The 15,955-nt window shown below is 41.7% G+C and overlaps 1 protein-coding gene across 4 annotated transcripts; it reads left to right on the top strand.

The window, feature by feature from the left end:
• The first annotated feature begins 1,339 nt into the window (after positions 1-1,339).
• On the top strand, positions 1,340-3,031 carry LOC125548277. Of its 4 annotated transcripts, none has more exons than XR_007300968.1 (2): positions 1,340-2,469; positions 2,575-3,031. XR_007300968.1 is itself a non-coding variant. In XM_048711929.1 (2 exons), the coding sequence occupies exons 1-2, from the start codon at positions 2,108-2,110 to the stop codon at positions 2,663-2,665; spliced, it is 399 nt and encodes a 132-aa protein (XP_048567886.1). In that variant the 5' UTR covers positions 1,480-2,107; the 3' UTR covers positions 2,666-3,031. The 4 variants fall into 4 exon arrangements, 3 of the variants coding, with proteins under 3 accessions (XP_048567886.1, XP_048567885.1, XP_048567883.1); XM_048711929.1 differs by having other exon boundaries at positions 1,480-2,469; positions 2,629-3,031; XM_048711928.1 differs by having other exon boundaries at positions 1,482-2,469; positions 2,534-3,031.
• Positions 3,032-15,955: the final 12,924 nt, after the last annotated feature.

The following is a 15,955-nucleotide window of genomic DNA, read 5'->3' as shown; positions in this document are numbered from 1 at the left end:
AACACCATCTTTTTATCCTCGATGGAAGCAATACAATACGTGTCGTTTCTCCTACTGTCACTGGGATGGAGTACCGCAAGATTGAACCCAAAGCTAAGCACTTCTCCCATTGCAAGAAAGATCAATCTAGTAGGCCAAACCAAACTGATAATTCAAAGAGACTTGCAAAGATAAACCAATCATACATAAAAGAATTCAGAGAAGAATCAAATATTGTTCATAGATAATTTGGATCATAAACCCACAACTCATCGGATCTCGACAAACACACCGCAAAAGAAGATTACATCGAATAGATCTCCAATAGAATCGAGGAGAACTTTGTATTGAGATCCAAAGAGAGAGAAGAAGCCATCTAGCTACTAGCTATGGACCCGAAGGTCTGAAGTAAACTACTCACACATCACCGGAGAGGCCATGGAGTTGATGTAGAGGCCCTCCTTGATCAATGCCCCCTCTGGCGGAGCTCCGGAAAAGGCCCCAAGATGGGATCTCACGGGTATAGAAGGTTGCGGCGGTGGAATTAGGTTTTCATGGTGCTCGTGGATGTTTGCGGGGTACGTGGGCTTATATAGGAGGAAGAAGTAGGTAGGTGGAGCAACGAGGGGCCCATGAGGGTGGAGGGTGCGTCCAGGGGGGTAGGCCCGCACCCCTGCCTCGTGGCCTCCTTGATTGTTTCTTGATGCACACTCCAAGTCTCCTGGATCATGTTTGTTGAGAAAATCACGTTCCCGAAGGTTTCATTCCGTTTGGACTTCGTTTGATATTCCTTTTCTGCGAAACACTGAAATATGCAAAAAAACAGCAATTTGGGCTGGGCCTCCGGTTAATAGGTTAGTCCCAAAAATGATATAAAAATGTAAAATAAAGCTCATTAACATCCAAAACAGATAATATAATAGCATGGAGCAATCAAAAATTATAGATACGTTGGAGATGTATCAGTGCACAAATTTGATCAATGATAGTTCCAATCACTTTTTCTTGCATCATTATATGTCATATCAGTAGCTCATCTTCATAAAACTTTTCATGATCAAGTAACAAGCTATTTATATGTTAAAGTATAGGTCATAAACTTTCTTGAAACTAACAAACTATATTCTCAGTCATCAAACAATTGGAGTTCATCTTATTTTTAGGAAGGGTCTATGTCAGAGTTTTCATTTAGCAAACTCCACATACTCAACTATCATTTAATCTTTCACAATTGCTAACACTCACGTGATATTAATGGGTTCAAAGTATTAATCGGACACAGAGAAAGATAGGGGCTTATATATTCGCCTCCCAACCTTTTACCTCAAGGGTAATGTCAACAATAATAGTTCATGGTAACTTACATCTAATTGGATATATATATAGGATGGGTCTATTCTAACAACACCCTTAAGACCTTATTCTGCACACAAAAATGTCTTATTCTACTAACACCTCCTGACTCACACCTACAAACAAAGGCAACGAATCCACCGGTCACCCCCTACACACGCACGAATCCCGGCCCCGATCCCCTCCACCTTCGCCCAACACACCCCCACCTAACTCACTACCTCCCATGGCCGGCGTGCCAGCAACCCCCTCCCACCGGCCGCCGCCGTGCCCCCACCCCTCTACCTTTCTTCGACCACCGCCCTCGGTGCTTCACCTTCCCCCAACCCCACGCCCCACCTTCTACGCCGGCCGCCACCCTCCCCCCTCTTTCTTCAGTGCCACCCACAGTAGTGGCGAGATCCGCCGCCACCGGGCCCCGGTGTGGCTTCAACCACCGGATCCGGCCACCACGGCCCCCCGGCGCAGCCACAACCGCCGGATCCGGCCACCACCGGCCCACGACGACGCATTCAACCACCAGATTCCGGCCGCCACCGGCCCCCGACGCACCTTGAAACCACCAGAATCGGCCGTGACGGCCATGGGTGCGGCAACCAGCCCCCCATCTTCCCTTGGGCGGCTGTGAACTTCATCTCCATCACCGACGAGCCTCCCCTCTCCTCTGGCCGGATTACAGCAATCTCCACCGTGCCATGGCCTGTCTTGCGCTGGCTTCGGCCGCCGAGGCCACTGGATCCATGGCAAGTGGATCCCGTGCGTGCTAGATCCGGCTATGGTGCGCCCCTCCACTCCATGCAGTTCTCTTCCCGTGAGGCTCGCCGTTCTCAATCCCGAGCTCCAGGGCTCCTCAATGACGACTCCGAAGAACAACCGTGGCCACCTGGAGGCGCAGAAAGGAGGGCAACAGCAGCGCCGCCGTGGACGGCCGGAGTCCTGCTCCTCCCCTTGTTCTCGTCCTTGTCTGCGTTCAGGCGCGGCTATCAGCGTCGGCCGATGCGGGTGTCACGTGCAGCTCGGCCCATGGGGACGAGAAGTACGTCCCACTGGACAGCGCTGTATTGTGTGGAATCCTAGTACTGGACTGGCTTGGTCTTTCAATGAGCTCCACAGGTCGTCCGCCGACGAGATCCTCTGGTGAGCACTGCCCCTATTCCCCCTTTTCCCTTCTCCCACCTCTCCTAATATATTTTTGTTGCAGGAGCTGCGCTGGCAAGGGCTCACTGTTGCTTCTCATTGCAGCTCACTGTTGTTCCCCACCTGATGTCGAGCAGTGCATGTTGCTTCTCATTGCAGCTCGGTTGGGTCGCCGGTGCAGTACACAGGCACGTGAGAGGACGACGGGCATGTAGTTTGGTTTCGGCTGTGCGTTGCTCCGGTATGGATGTGCGCGTCATGCGTTTTACTCGACTGTGCGAAGAAGGTTCTTGGAGTCCCTCGGCGTGCAGTTTCGACAGCGGCTCGTCAGCTTGTCCCGTGTTTTACAGTTGGTGCCTCTGCGTGTGCATTTTAGTAGTTGGCCGCCCCGTGTAGTTTAGTTAATGTGTGTGTATCTACAAAGAAGGATTTTGTTTTTGAGCATGTACCATGCAGTTTGGAGCATGTGAACATGCAGTGCAAAATGGTGCATTTTGTTTTTGAGTAGTTTATGTATAAAAATTACAGGGACTTTATTTGAAAGTGTTCAGAAATTGGGAAATTTTTGTTTTTGCCACTCTAGATTTTGCCAATTTTCCTTATGCCACTCTAGATTTTGACATTTCACTTTTGCCACTCTTAGTTTTTGATAATTATCACAATTGCCATTCAGTGGCAAAAGCAAAATAATTTTATTTTGTTCTTGCCACTCTTAGCTTTTGACAATTATCACAATTGCCACTTTGCAAATTTTGCTTTTGCCACGGGAATGGCAATTGTGATAATTGTCAAAAACTAAGAGTGTCGAAAGTGAAATGTCAAAATCTAGAGTGGCATAAGGAAAATTGGCAAAATCTAGAGTGGCAAAAACAAAATTTTTCCTCAGAAATTACAGTTTGGAGTATCTGCACATGTAGTGCAGATGCTGCTTTTGTGTTTGTGTGGGTTTTTTTGGTATAAAGATTATAGGAACTCATTTGATTGCAGCGAAACATGGTGATGTTCAGACATGAGCATGCAGTTTCGACCATGTGGACATGTAGTGCAAAAATGGTGTTTTTTGTGTTTGATGATTTTATGTATAAAAGTTATATGGACTCGTTTGAGAATTGTTTACCAAATATGCGGCTCATTTCCCTCGACCATGTGGTTCGCTTCTTCGCACGTGTACAGCTCGCCAATGTGGAGACCCAAAACTCCAAACAGAAAAAAAGAAGGAAATGAAGTGCAAAGATGTGTTAAATGAAAATGGTAGAGAATCGACAAAAAAAGTAATGTCGTTCACTTGACCATTTGATGCAGTGCAAAGATGTGTTAAATGAAAAATTGTAGAGAAACGACAAAAAAGTAATGTTGTTCACTTGACCATTTGATGCAGTGCCGGTTTTCTAACTAAAGCAGTGCGGTCGGGTGTCTGATGCTGTTCATATCGTAAGTGACCATCTGATGCAGTGCGGTTTTCTAACTGAAGCAGTGCGGTCGGATATCTGATGTTGTTCATCTTGTAAATGCAAAGAAAAAATGTTACTGAAATGACAAATAAAGTAATGCGGTTTACTTCTCCATGCATTTGGGGTTCACTTACGCCCGATTTGAAGTCCCGTCCACTTCCTCGCATGAGAAAATTTACGTGTAAATAAAAGATATCAAGCAGTTTGTTTGCCCATCTGATAGGGTGCGGCTTCCTGTCTGAAGCAGTGCGTTCTTCTGTCTGATGCAGTACACAAGTCGATTTGGGTGTCGCGAAAAACAGAGTTTCCGCATTTTGGTGAAATTGAATTGCTCTTAAACCGTAAGGAATTAGAGAGTGTGTTCTACATGAAAAAGTTGCATCTCGTCGTTATCTTTCCAACGGCATATAATTAGAATCATTTCGACCAGCGGTTTGTAAAAATTTCGAGGAAAACGGTTGTTGCCACTCAATGTCAGCCACACCATTTTCAAAATTAACTAAAAACCGTAAAGAATCTCAAAAACATTTCAACATATGAAAGTTGCACCTCGTCCGTAGCTTTCCAACGGCGTATCACACGTCTCGTTTCGACAAACGGTTCAAAAACTAGAGTGAAAACAGTACGAAAATTGCAAATAATTCGAAAAAACAGAATTCCGCGATTTACTAAATTTAAAACTGCTCTTAAACCGTAATGAATTAGAGAAACTAATATATATGAAAAAGATGCACCTTGACGATATCTTTCCAATGGTGTATCATTTGCTTGATTCCGACAAGGGGTTTAGAAAAAATCGCGAAAATACGCTCGCTGCCACTCGTCATTTGCTGCACCGTTTTTTAAACTGCTCTTAAACCGCGATGAATCTCGAAAAATGTTCAACATAGCAAAGTTGCGCCTAATCCATAGCTTTCCAACGGTATATTATACGCCTCGTTCTGATAAACGATTAAAAAACTAGAGCGAAAATAGTACCGGAGAAACACTGCGTGCAGTTTTTCCCGACACGAAGTTCACTACTCTGTATTGCAGTGCCCTTGCAAAAGAAAGTGCAGTGCTCTCGCGTTGAGCGTGTAGTGCGGAAGTGTTATCAGAATAACTATTCTGCTAATATTAGCATAATATACCGGCTGTATATATATATACACACACACACACACAATGTGCTTGCCAAAGGATAAAATGTAAAAAGGAAAGGTGAAGATCACCGTGACTCTTGCATAAGGTAGAAGATAAAAGTAAAAGATAGCCCTTCGCAGAGGGAAGCAGAGGTTGTCATGCGCTTTTATGGTTGGATGCACAAAATCTTAATGCAAAATAACGTCACTTTATATTTCCACTTGTGATATATGGACCTTTATTACGCAGTCCGTCGCTTTTATTTCTTCCACATCACAAGATCGTATAAAGCTTATTTTTTCCACACTAATAAATCATACATATTTAGAGAGCATTTTTTATTGCATGCACCGATGACAACTTACTTGAACGATCTTACTCAATCCATAGGTAGGTATGATGGACTCTCATGGCGAAACTGGTTTAAGGAATATTTGGAAGCACAAGTAGTATCTCTACTTGGTGCAAAAAATTTGGCTAGCATGAGAGGGAAAGGCAAGCTCAACGATACGTCTCCAACGTATCTATAATTTTTGATTGCTCCATGCTATTATATATTCTGTTTTGGATGTTTAATGGGCTTATTTATACACTTTTATATCATTTTTGGGACTAACCTATTAACCAAAGGCCCAGCCCAAATTGCTGTTTTTTTGCCTATTTCAGTGTTTCGCGGAAACAGAATATCAAACGGAGTCCAAACGGAATGAAACCTTTGGGAGCATGATTTTTGGAACAAACGTGATCCAGAGGACTTGGAGTGGACGTCAAGCAATCAACGAGGAGGCCACGAGGCAGGGGGCGTGCCTACCCCCCTTCGACGCGCCCTCCACCCTCGTGGGCCCCTTGTGGCTCCACCGACCTACTTATTCCTCCTATATATACCTACGTACCCTGAAAACATCGGGGAGCACCACGAAAACCTAATTCCACCACTGCAACCTTCTGTACCCAAGAGATCCCATCTTGGGGCCTTTTCCGGAGCTCCGCCGGAGGGGGCATTGATCACGGAGGGCCTCTACATCAACTCCATGGCCCCTCCAATGATGTGTGAGTAGTTTACCTCAGACCTTCGGGTCCATAGTTATTAGCTAGATGGCTTCTTCTCTCTCTTTGGATCTCAATACAAAGTTCTCCTCGATTCTCTTTGAGATCTATTCAATGTAATCTTCTTTTGCGGTGTGTTTGTCGAGATCTGATGAATTGTGGGTTTATGATCAAGATTATCTATGAACAATATTTGAATCTTCTCTGAATTCTTTTATGTATGATTGGTTATCTTTGCAAGTCTCTTCGAATTTTCAGTTTGGTTTGGCCTACTAGATTGATCTTTCTTGCAATGGGAGAAGTGCTTAGCTTTGGGTTCAATCTTGCGGTGCTCGATCCCAGTGACAGAAAGGGAAACGACACGTATTGTATTATTTCCATCGAGGATAAAAAGATGGGGTTTATATCATATTGCATGAGTTTATCCCTCTACATCATGTCATCTTGCTTAGAGCGTTACCCCGTTCTTATGAACTTAATACTCTAGATGCATGCTGGATAGCGGTCGATGTGTGGAGTAATAGTAGTAGATGCAGGCAAGTGTCAGTCTACTTTTCACGAACGTGATGCATATATACATGATCATACCTAGATATTCTCATAATTATTCTCTTTTCTATCAATTGCTCGACAGTAATTTGTTCACCCACTGTAATGCTTATGCTATCTTGAGAGAAGCCACTAGTGAAACCTATGGCCCCCGGGTCTATTCTCTATCATACAAGTTTTCAATCTATTATATTTTGCAATCTTTAATTTCAATCTATATCACAAAAATACCAAAAATATTTATCTTATTATTATTATCTCTATCAGATCTCACTCTTGCAAGTGGCCGTGAAGGGATTGACAACCCCTTTATCGCGTTGGTTGCGAGGTTCTTATTTGTTTGTGTAGGTACGAGGTGACTCGCGCGTGGTCTCCTATTGGATTGATACCTTGGTTCTCAAAAACTGAGGGAAATACTTACGCTACTTTGCTGCATCACCCTTTCGTCTTCAAGGGAAAACCAACGCATGCTCAAGAGGTAACACTCAACATGTTGGATGATCCAAGACGATATACTTTATTTCGGATATAAGAAAACATAACCCATTACATTGTCTTCCTTGTCCGACATCAACCTTTTAGCATGTCATATTTTAATGAGTGCTACAATTACAAAAGATGTCCAAGATAGTATATTTATATGTGAAATCTTTCTTCCTTCAATATTCTTTCATGAATTGTTCAAGTGACCAATTCTACGTTTGCTAACTTTCAATAAGTTTACTACCTATACTTATTCTGTGTGAAGTCATTACTCCCATGGTATAAGCATATGAAACATATATAAATTCAGATTTATGATATTCAATTATTCAAGCATTTACTCAAAGAATCTACGTGAAGCACGTGAGTAAATGACAAACTACTCCAAAAGATATAAGTGAAGGGCACTGAGTAGTCAAATAATTAACTAGCCATGGGAGGATTCTTTTTCATTCAAGATTTCATATCCAATGTTTTTATTCAAACATCAAGTAAAATTGAAAATACGCTCCAAGCAAAACACATATCATGTGACGTATAAAAATATAGCTCCGAGTAAGGTATACCGATAGTTTTGAAGACGAAAGAGGAGATGCCTTCCGCGGTATCCCCAAGCTTAGGCGCTTGAGTATTCCTTGAATATTACCTTGGGGTGCCTTGGGCATCCCCAAGCTTAGGGTCTTTCCACTCCTTATTCTCCTCAGATCGATATCTCACCCAAAGCTTGAAAACTTCAATCACACAAAACTTAACGGAACTTCGTGAGATGGGTTAGTATGATAAAGAGTAAACCATTCACTTTGGTACTGTCAAAGACAAGGTTCATGATTTTTATCACACAATGCCTACTGTACCATATCATTTATACAATTTATATTGAGAAATATAAGCCATAGAAACTAGAAAACAAGCAAACTATGCAATGAAAACAGAATTTGTCAGAAAAAGAACAGTCTGTAATGATCTGAACACCAACCATACTTCTGCTACTCCAAAAATTCTTAAATAAATTGTTGGACGTGAGGAATTTGTCTATTAATCTTCTGAAAAAATAATCAACTCAATCACACTCTTCTGTAAAAAATGGCATCTAATCTCGTGAGTGCAAAGTTTCTGTCTTTTACAGAAAGATCACATTAACTTTCATCCAAGTCTTCCCAAAGGTCTTACTTTGCACTTTATTGAAAAAAAAGCTATAAAACATGATTACTAAAGTAGCTTAATCATGAGAACACACAAAAATAGTAAGGGTAAATATTGGGTTGTCTCCCAACAAGCGCTTTTCTTTAATGTCTTTTAGCTAGGCACGATGATTTCTATGATGCTCACATAAAAGATAAGAATTGAAACATAAAGAGAGCATCATGAAGAATATGACTAGCATATTTAAATCTAGCCCACTTCCTATGCCTAGGGATTTTGTGAGAACATAATTTATAGGAGCAAGAATCAACTAGCATAGGAAGGAAAGACAAGTATAACTTCAAAACTTTAAGCATATAGAGAGGAAACTTAATAATATTGCAACTCCTACAAACATGTATTCCTCCCTCATAATAATTTTTAGTAGCATCATGAATGATTTTAACAATATAACCATCGCATAAAGCATTCTTTTCATGATCTACGAGCATAGAAATTTTACTACTCTCCACATAAGCAAAATTCTCCTCATTCGGAAAAGCGGGATCACTAGTTCCTAAAGTTGACACTCTTCCAAGCCTGCTTTAGATGATAGTATTATTCATACTCCAAAAGATATAAGTGAAGTTCATGGAGCATTCTACAATTAATATATACTAACCAATATCCAAGCTCAAAATATATAAGTGAAGCACATGAAGCATTATATAAAACCATACTCAAAAGATTTAAGTGAAGCTCAAAGAGCAATTCTATAAGATCATACTTAAAAGATATAAGTGAAGCACATGAATTATTCTATAAATTTATGAAGGGACATCCCATACTAGCATGGTTTAAAGGAAAAAACAGAAAACACAAAGGACACAAATCATGTGAACAAAACAAAAACCGAGGTATACCGATAATTGTTGAAGAAGAAAGATGGGATGCCAACCTGGGCATCCCCAAGCTTAGATGCTTGAGTATCCTTGAAATATTTAATTGGGGTGCCTTGGGCATAACCAAGCTTGAGCTCTTTCCTATCTTTATTCTTCTCATATTGATAGCTCCTTGATCTTCGAACACTTCATCCACACAAAACTTTAACAAAAACTTTGTGAGATCCGTTAGTGTAAATAAAGCAAATCACTACCTTTAGGTACTGTTGCAAACTTATTTCAATTTCATATTAGAACTATATCTACTGTATTCCAACTTCACCATGGTTCATACCCCCCGATATTACCCATAGATTCATCAAAATAAGCAAACAACTCATAGAAAACAGAATCTGTCTAAAACAGGAGAGTCTGTAGTAATCTGGAGGTTTAGTAAACTTATGTAACTCCAAAAAATATGAAATAAATTTAAAAAATTTAACAATTTGCACATAAGTAATTTACAAAAAGTTTCAGACCCATTTAACGTTCCAGTAAAAAATTAAAAATCACGCGCTACAGTCAAAGTTTCTATTTTTGTTCTGCACATAGTAAACAAGCAATCTAATCATCCTAAAACCAAAGCTTGGCACAATATTTTTATAATACAATGGATATATATAAGGGGATAATTATTTACAGAGAAACTTCCATGAAAAATTCTACATTGTTTCCGTGAGCAGGAACACAAGTGCTCAAGGTCGACCCTCACTTCTTCAATGCATAACTTTCCAATCACTTCTCTTTTTGAAAAACTTTTTAGGCATGAGAGGCAAGTAATTTTTTTGTATTTTCATTATTTAAAAAAATGTATGTTTCACCCACAACTAAACAGAAACAAAAAGTAAAAAACAAAATCTACTTAGTGAAGAAAGCAAACAAGCACACACGAGAATATCAACCCGATGCTACTGCTCCCCGGCAACGGCGCCAGAAAAGAGCTTGATAATCCCCAAGTGCAGGGAATCATCGTATCAATTTCCAAAGGTGGAAGTGATAAGTATGGAGTGTCGAACCCACAAGGAGCTGGTAAGATCAATATTCTCTCAAGCCCTATCTGCCACTGATACGACTCTACGTACACCGAACGTTTGCTTCCAAATAGCAACGAGAAATAAAACTACGTTGTGGGTATGAAGAGGATAACTTTGTATGATATCGGAGAGCTAAAATATAAAAGTAGGTGCTGTTATCATAAAGTTAGAATATATTACTAAATATTATAAATAGCGAGTGTGGAATAATGGTGGATCGGTGTGCGGAATTGTCCTAGGCAATTGTTAACAAGACCGATAGTCGTCATTGCAATTTCATATGAGGGAGAGGCATAAGCTAACATACTTTCTCATCTTGGATCATATGAACTTATGATTGGAACTCTAGAAAGCATCCGCAAATACTAAATATCATTAAGGTAAAACCCAACCATAGCATTAAAGCATCAAGTCCCCTTTATCCCATACGCAATAATCCCCTTACTCGGGTTTATGCTTCTGTCACTCAAGCAACCGACTATAAGAGAATCATGAACGTATTGCAACACCCTATAGCGGGAATCCCTCACGCTTGCGCGACACGGAGGGCACAATAGGACAAAACCAAAATAAAACATACAACTCATACCAATCTAGATCATCAATCAACCCAAAGACAAAGGATATCTACTCAAAACATCATAGGATGGCAACACATCATTGGATCATAATATGCAGCATAAAGCACCATTTTCAAGTAGGGATTACAGCGGGGTGCGGGAGAGTGGACCGTGTAAAGGAGGTGAGGATGGTGATGATGATGGTGATGTTGATGAAGATGATCACCGCGGCGATGATTCCCCTCCCGATGGCACTCCAGCGCCACCGAGAGAGAGAGGAGGAGAGGTTCTCCCCCTTGTGCTTCCTCCTCCATGGCCTCCCCCCTGGATGGGGAGAGGTTCTCCCTTTGGTCCTTGGCCTTCATAACGATGATGGCCCCTCCGGGATCCTCCTCCATGCCCTCCGGTGATGATGGCCCCCTCCGGCAGGGTGCAGAGAGGGCCTAGATTGATTTCTCGTGGCTACAGAGGCTTGCGGCGGCAGAACTCCTGATCTAGGTTAATTTCTGGAGGTTTCTGTATATATAAGAGGTTTTGGCATCGAGAAAAAGTCGGGGTCTCCGGCTGTCCACGAGGTAGGGGGCGCCCAGGGGGGGGTGGGCGCGCCTCCCACCCTCGTGGGTAGCCCGGGACTCTTCTGGCCCAACTCTTTTACTCCATAGCCTTCTTCTGGTCCAAAAATAAGCTCCATCAAGTTTCAGGTCAATTGGACTCCGTTTGGTTTTCCTTTTCTGCGATACTCTAAAACAAGGAAAAAACAGAAACTGGCACTAGGCTCTAGGTTAATAGGTTAGTCCCAAAAAGCAAATAAAATAGCATATAAACGCATATAAAACATCTAAGGTTGATAATATAATAGCATGAATACTTCATAAATTATAGATACGTTGGAGACGTATCAGGGAGATCGGTGGAGGGCGCTGGTTGGGTGGTGGCTGAACACAAGGAGGGAGATGGTTGGCTGCGGGTGGATTTGGATCGGGAGGATCCCGAGGTGGAAGAGGATTGGCGGCGGCGGCTGGGAGGATGGGACAAGGCTCCTAATTTCTAGGGTTCCGTCTATATATAGCAAGTGTGTTTTTGGTTAGGGGCTTCCGTCCCTCTGATCGTAATCGGGCGGTCGAGAATAAATAGCTTAGAGGAGTCCAACAAAGAACCGAAGATATTTTAGGGATGTTTGGGGATGATCCGAATCCAACGGTGATGACGGCCCATGTTGGGTTTAGGGGAGTTTTCGAACGCGCATGCGAGGGGGCTGCGGGCTGTCAAGAGAGGTTAGGTGGTTTGACAAGAGGGAATCAAAAACATGGTCTGAGAAAAGTCAATGGAGACCACGAGGAGAAGCGTCAACTAGGAACTGATGCAAGTTTTGAAAACAATGACGGCAAAGAGTGCCGATGTAATGCGAATGATGCAATGATGAAATGCAACATACAAATAAACACACAGCGGTCATGCAAAACATGGAAGGCCTGTGGAGCATTTTGGAGAGTTGTAATGACCGTAGAATTTGGACAACACTCCAGTAGAAAAGAGAAGGAAAACTTGATAAGATGAAAAGAACTTGAAAAGAGAACACCACACTCCGTTTAAAAGGATAAGCAAGGAAAAGAATATGATCTTTACCAAACGAGATGATGAGTGAAGAGAGCAACATCACATTGCCTCCGAAACAAATAAATAATGGAATGAAAGAAACGTAGAAGAGAACAACAACTCCTACCACAAATGAATTTGAAAAGCATCCTTACGTAGAAGGGTTGAATGAAGTTGTTGGAAAATCAACAACGAAAATAATAAGGTTGTGTGGGCTTATGGAAAACATCTCAAATTATGAGGTGACAACTGGCCACTAATGGAAACAGTTGATTGGATTGAGATCAACAAGGAGATGAAAACTTCTTTCATCGAGAGAATAGGAGAAACCTTAGATCATTGATAAGCACCACAAATAACAACATTCCCAATGGAAGGCTTTAGGTGAAATCTATACCAAGATACTCCAATGAAGTAATTAATGGGTTTAAATATCTCATTCCTGACAACTTGTGAATCATGAAACATGAAGGAAATTGTCAAGAGTGACACAAAACCACCTCAAAAGATGAGATAGAAAGAACTGCACTTCGGATGCAAGATGAAGAATGCTTGAAATCCTAAAAAACATGTGTTGAGCACCATATTTATTTTTTAGTATAGCTTGGAGGATCTTAACTTCGAGAGAAATCTTGAAGAACAATTGAAGAATTAAAGGAATCCTTGACGAACCACCATGTAGAGCCTCCATGAAGAACTCCGGTAATAAAAGGATGATAGAAATAAAGAGAAGTTGAAAACACAAGGTGAAGCCTTGTAATGATTTAGATGGAGCTTCGCGACGAGATAATTGAGAGAGCTTGGAACTCCGAAAAGAAAAGATGAAGCATCTCGAACCGAGAATGTGATATGATGAACAACTCCGGAAAGAAAGATGGATCACTTGTAATCAAGAATTTACTCATCATGAACATCTCCGGAAGAAAAGAATTGAATCACCTCCAGGAAATAAGAATAAGATTTATTGTATCCTTATCCTTCATCAAATTAAATTGATGACAAGCAATGGATTTGGCATACTACTTATCCCCATTGAAAAAAAGGATTCGGGAGAGATATAGTGCAAACTTGGAAAGGTCTTCAATGAACCACCGGCAGGATTTGGAAAGAACAAATTAATTTATACGATAGCAAAGGAGGAGGAATCTTGAACGAATCGCTGTAAGAATTGAAACGGATGATGAATCACTAGAAAGAGTTATGATGCAAACAAAGATACTTGTGGGAATTTAGAAACAAAAGAACAAAGAGACCACAAGCTGACTAAAGAATTCTTGAACGATGAACCGGTACAAATATGGAGACAAATGAAGTGCTGTCGGTTTAGAATAATTGGAGACCGAAGCTGAAAACTTGGAACGAAGAAATATTCTAAAATGAAGGCCTCTGGATAATCAAAACGGAAAACAACTCCTCAATACTCCGGATGGGTAAGAAATAATTTATCATGATTCTAATAATTATGAGGATGGCATGAAGCTTGAACTACTGTAACATCCCAAATTTTCAATTTGGAATGTTATACATTAGGTCATCATTGCATATCATATTTTATTGCATTTTGGCTTGATCCTCGAAATCCTAAGCAACTCAAGGACCCTCGGAGAGAGAGTTGGGGATTTCACTGTTTTCATATTGAATTTTATCACATATTGAAACGAGGATTATTGGTTTTAATTATTTTTCTCTTCGAAAATATTTCATGTTAAAATATATGAGGAGAGATAATACGACTTCTTCAAAATAAATGAAATATTGGAGGAAAAATATTAAAATCAAATATTTTCTTTTATCCGGATTTTATTGCAATTTTATTTGCATTAGAAAAATTGAATGTTTTCAAAATTGCATTTTAGGGCCAAGAAAATGTTCATCTTGTTCTAAATATTTTATTTAGACAGTGAAAATTTGTTTTGGCATTTTTAGATTTTTATTTATTTTTCTAGGATTTGTTTTCGTCGGAACATTATTCAAAAAAAAGCCCGCCGGACCGAACTAGGCCGAGGCCTAGTTGGCCCAGCCGTCGCCGCGCCGCCGTCTTCCTCGCGGAGACCGCGACCACCATGCCGCCGCCCGCCGAGGCCGAGACGGCCACGCCTCCCCGCCCCCTCCCGCAAGCCACCCTCCCCCTTTTTAAAAGCCGGCCAGGGGCCCCCCTGGAGCCCCAAGCGGCAGCCGCCGCCGCCCTGCGCCGCCACCGCCGCTCGCCGCTTCTGTCGTCGCCGCCCGCTAGCCACCCCTTGCCGCCCCGCCGCACCCCGCCGTTGCCCGCGCCGTCGCCCCGCTCGCCGGAAGCCGCTGGAACCGCGCAAGAGTTCAGATCTCGCCGTCCGTTTTTTTACGGTTTAGATAAAACCATCGGTTTTTTTAAAACCCTAGTTTTGGTTTTTTAGAACGGTTCGCCGGTTTTCTCAGTTTAGTTACTTAGCGGACATTCGTCCGTACGTTCGTTTTAACGAACGGTGTTCACTCATTAGCCACAGACAGCGAACGTTCGTTCGTTAGCCTGTTCGTCAGTTTTTCTCTTTTTTGGATTTTCCGCGATTATTTTTTATCGCGATTTCTGATCCGATTTTCTTTTTAGTTTATCTTTTCGCTCATTTATCGGAATCAGGCGATTCAAGCGCCTAGATCTTCGCCTCAAAGCCCTCTTTCCGTTTAACAAACTTGAACAAGATTTTGGCATAGTAAAATTTGATTTTAGTCCAGATTAGTAATCAGATCTTGTTTCTTTCACCGTTTGAGTTTCGTTGCTATGTTTGATTCAATTCTTTTTGCAAACCAGAGTTCTCAAGTTGAACTTTCTGGTTAGATCTTCTTATTCATGTTTTACCTGTGCTTCTTTGCTTGATTGCTTGTGTATGTTGTTGTTTGTTTGCGACAGAACACCCGGAGTGCGAAGCGTGCTACTACGAGTCTCTAGGTTTTGCGGATCATTAGCAAGGCAAGTAACACTTTGATCATATCCCTTTATCACCCAGTTTTTATGCATTAGTTTCAACCCTCAAACATTGCATGGTTAGGACTTGATAACATGTGGGATTGGGAAGTAGTTGATGAGGTAGAACCTATTGCCCTGTTATTATCAAACCCTTGGGAGTTACTTCTACGTATTGCTTATATTGCTATGCTATGCTCGTAGACATGGTTTGGGTGAGTGAATCCATGACAGACGTGAGATTGTTAATTAATGGTTCAACTTAAGGTGGAAACTTTAATACACATTTGGGTGGATTGCTTGTCGGGCACCTGGAGAATCCAATGTTGTCCTAGGATATCCCGGAGTACCCGTGTGATAATCCTAAGGTCCGCCACCCAGGCTCAAAGGGAACTGAGATATTTCATGATAGAAACTTCCGTGTGCAGCCACAAGCTATTATGGGCTCTAGCGTAGTTGAGTAAGTTGCATGACCTCTTCCAGTGGTAGGCTAGCAGATGTAGAGGGATGTAGGTTGGTACTGTCTACCCGGGGTTAGAGCTAATGCTTCTGAAAGACTGTGTCTCTGTCATCCGTTTCTCAAACATCATGTAGTGCGAGAAATCCAACGGAGGAGATCGATTCTTGTGGGGAAAAGTGTGCA

The sequence above is a fragment of the Triticum urartu genome, chromosome 3 (genome assembly GCF_003073215.2).
Source record: "Triticum urartu cultivar G1812 chromosome 3, Tu2.1, whole genome shotgun sequence".
Taxonomy (NCBI): Eukaryota; Viridiplantae; Streptophyta; class Magnoliopsida; order Poales; family Poaceae; genus Triticum; species Triticum urartu.
This window is presented reverse-complemented; position numbering and strand designations above follow the sequence as displayed.

What these genes read in the sequence shown, in the direction of transcription:
- LOC125548277 (XM_048711926.1), top strand. Translation starts at nt 2,108, where the DNA reads ATGGTGCGCCCCTCCACTCCATGCAGTTCTCTTCCCGTGAGGCTCGCC. An exon ending in TCCGCCGACGAGATCCTCTG is followed by an intron (nt 2,470 to 2,606) that starts GTGAGCACTGCC and finishes GATGTCGAGCAG; the next exon opens with TGCATGTTGCTTCTCATTGC.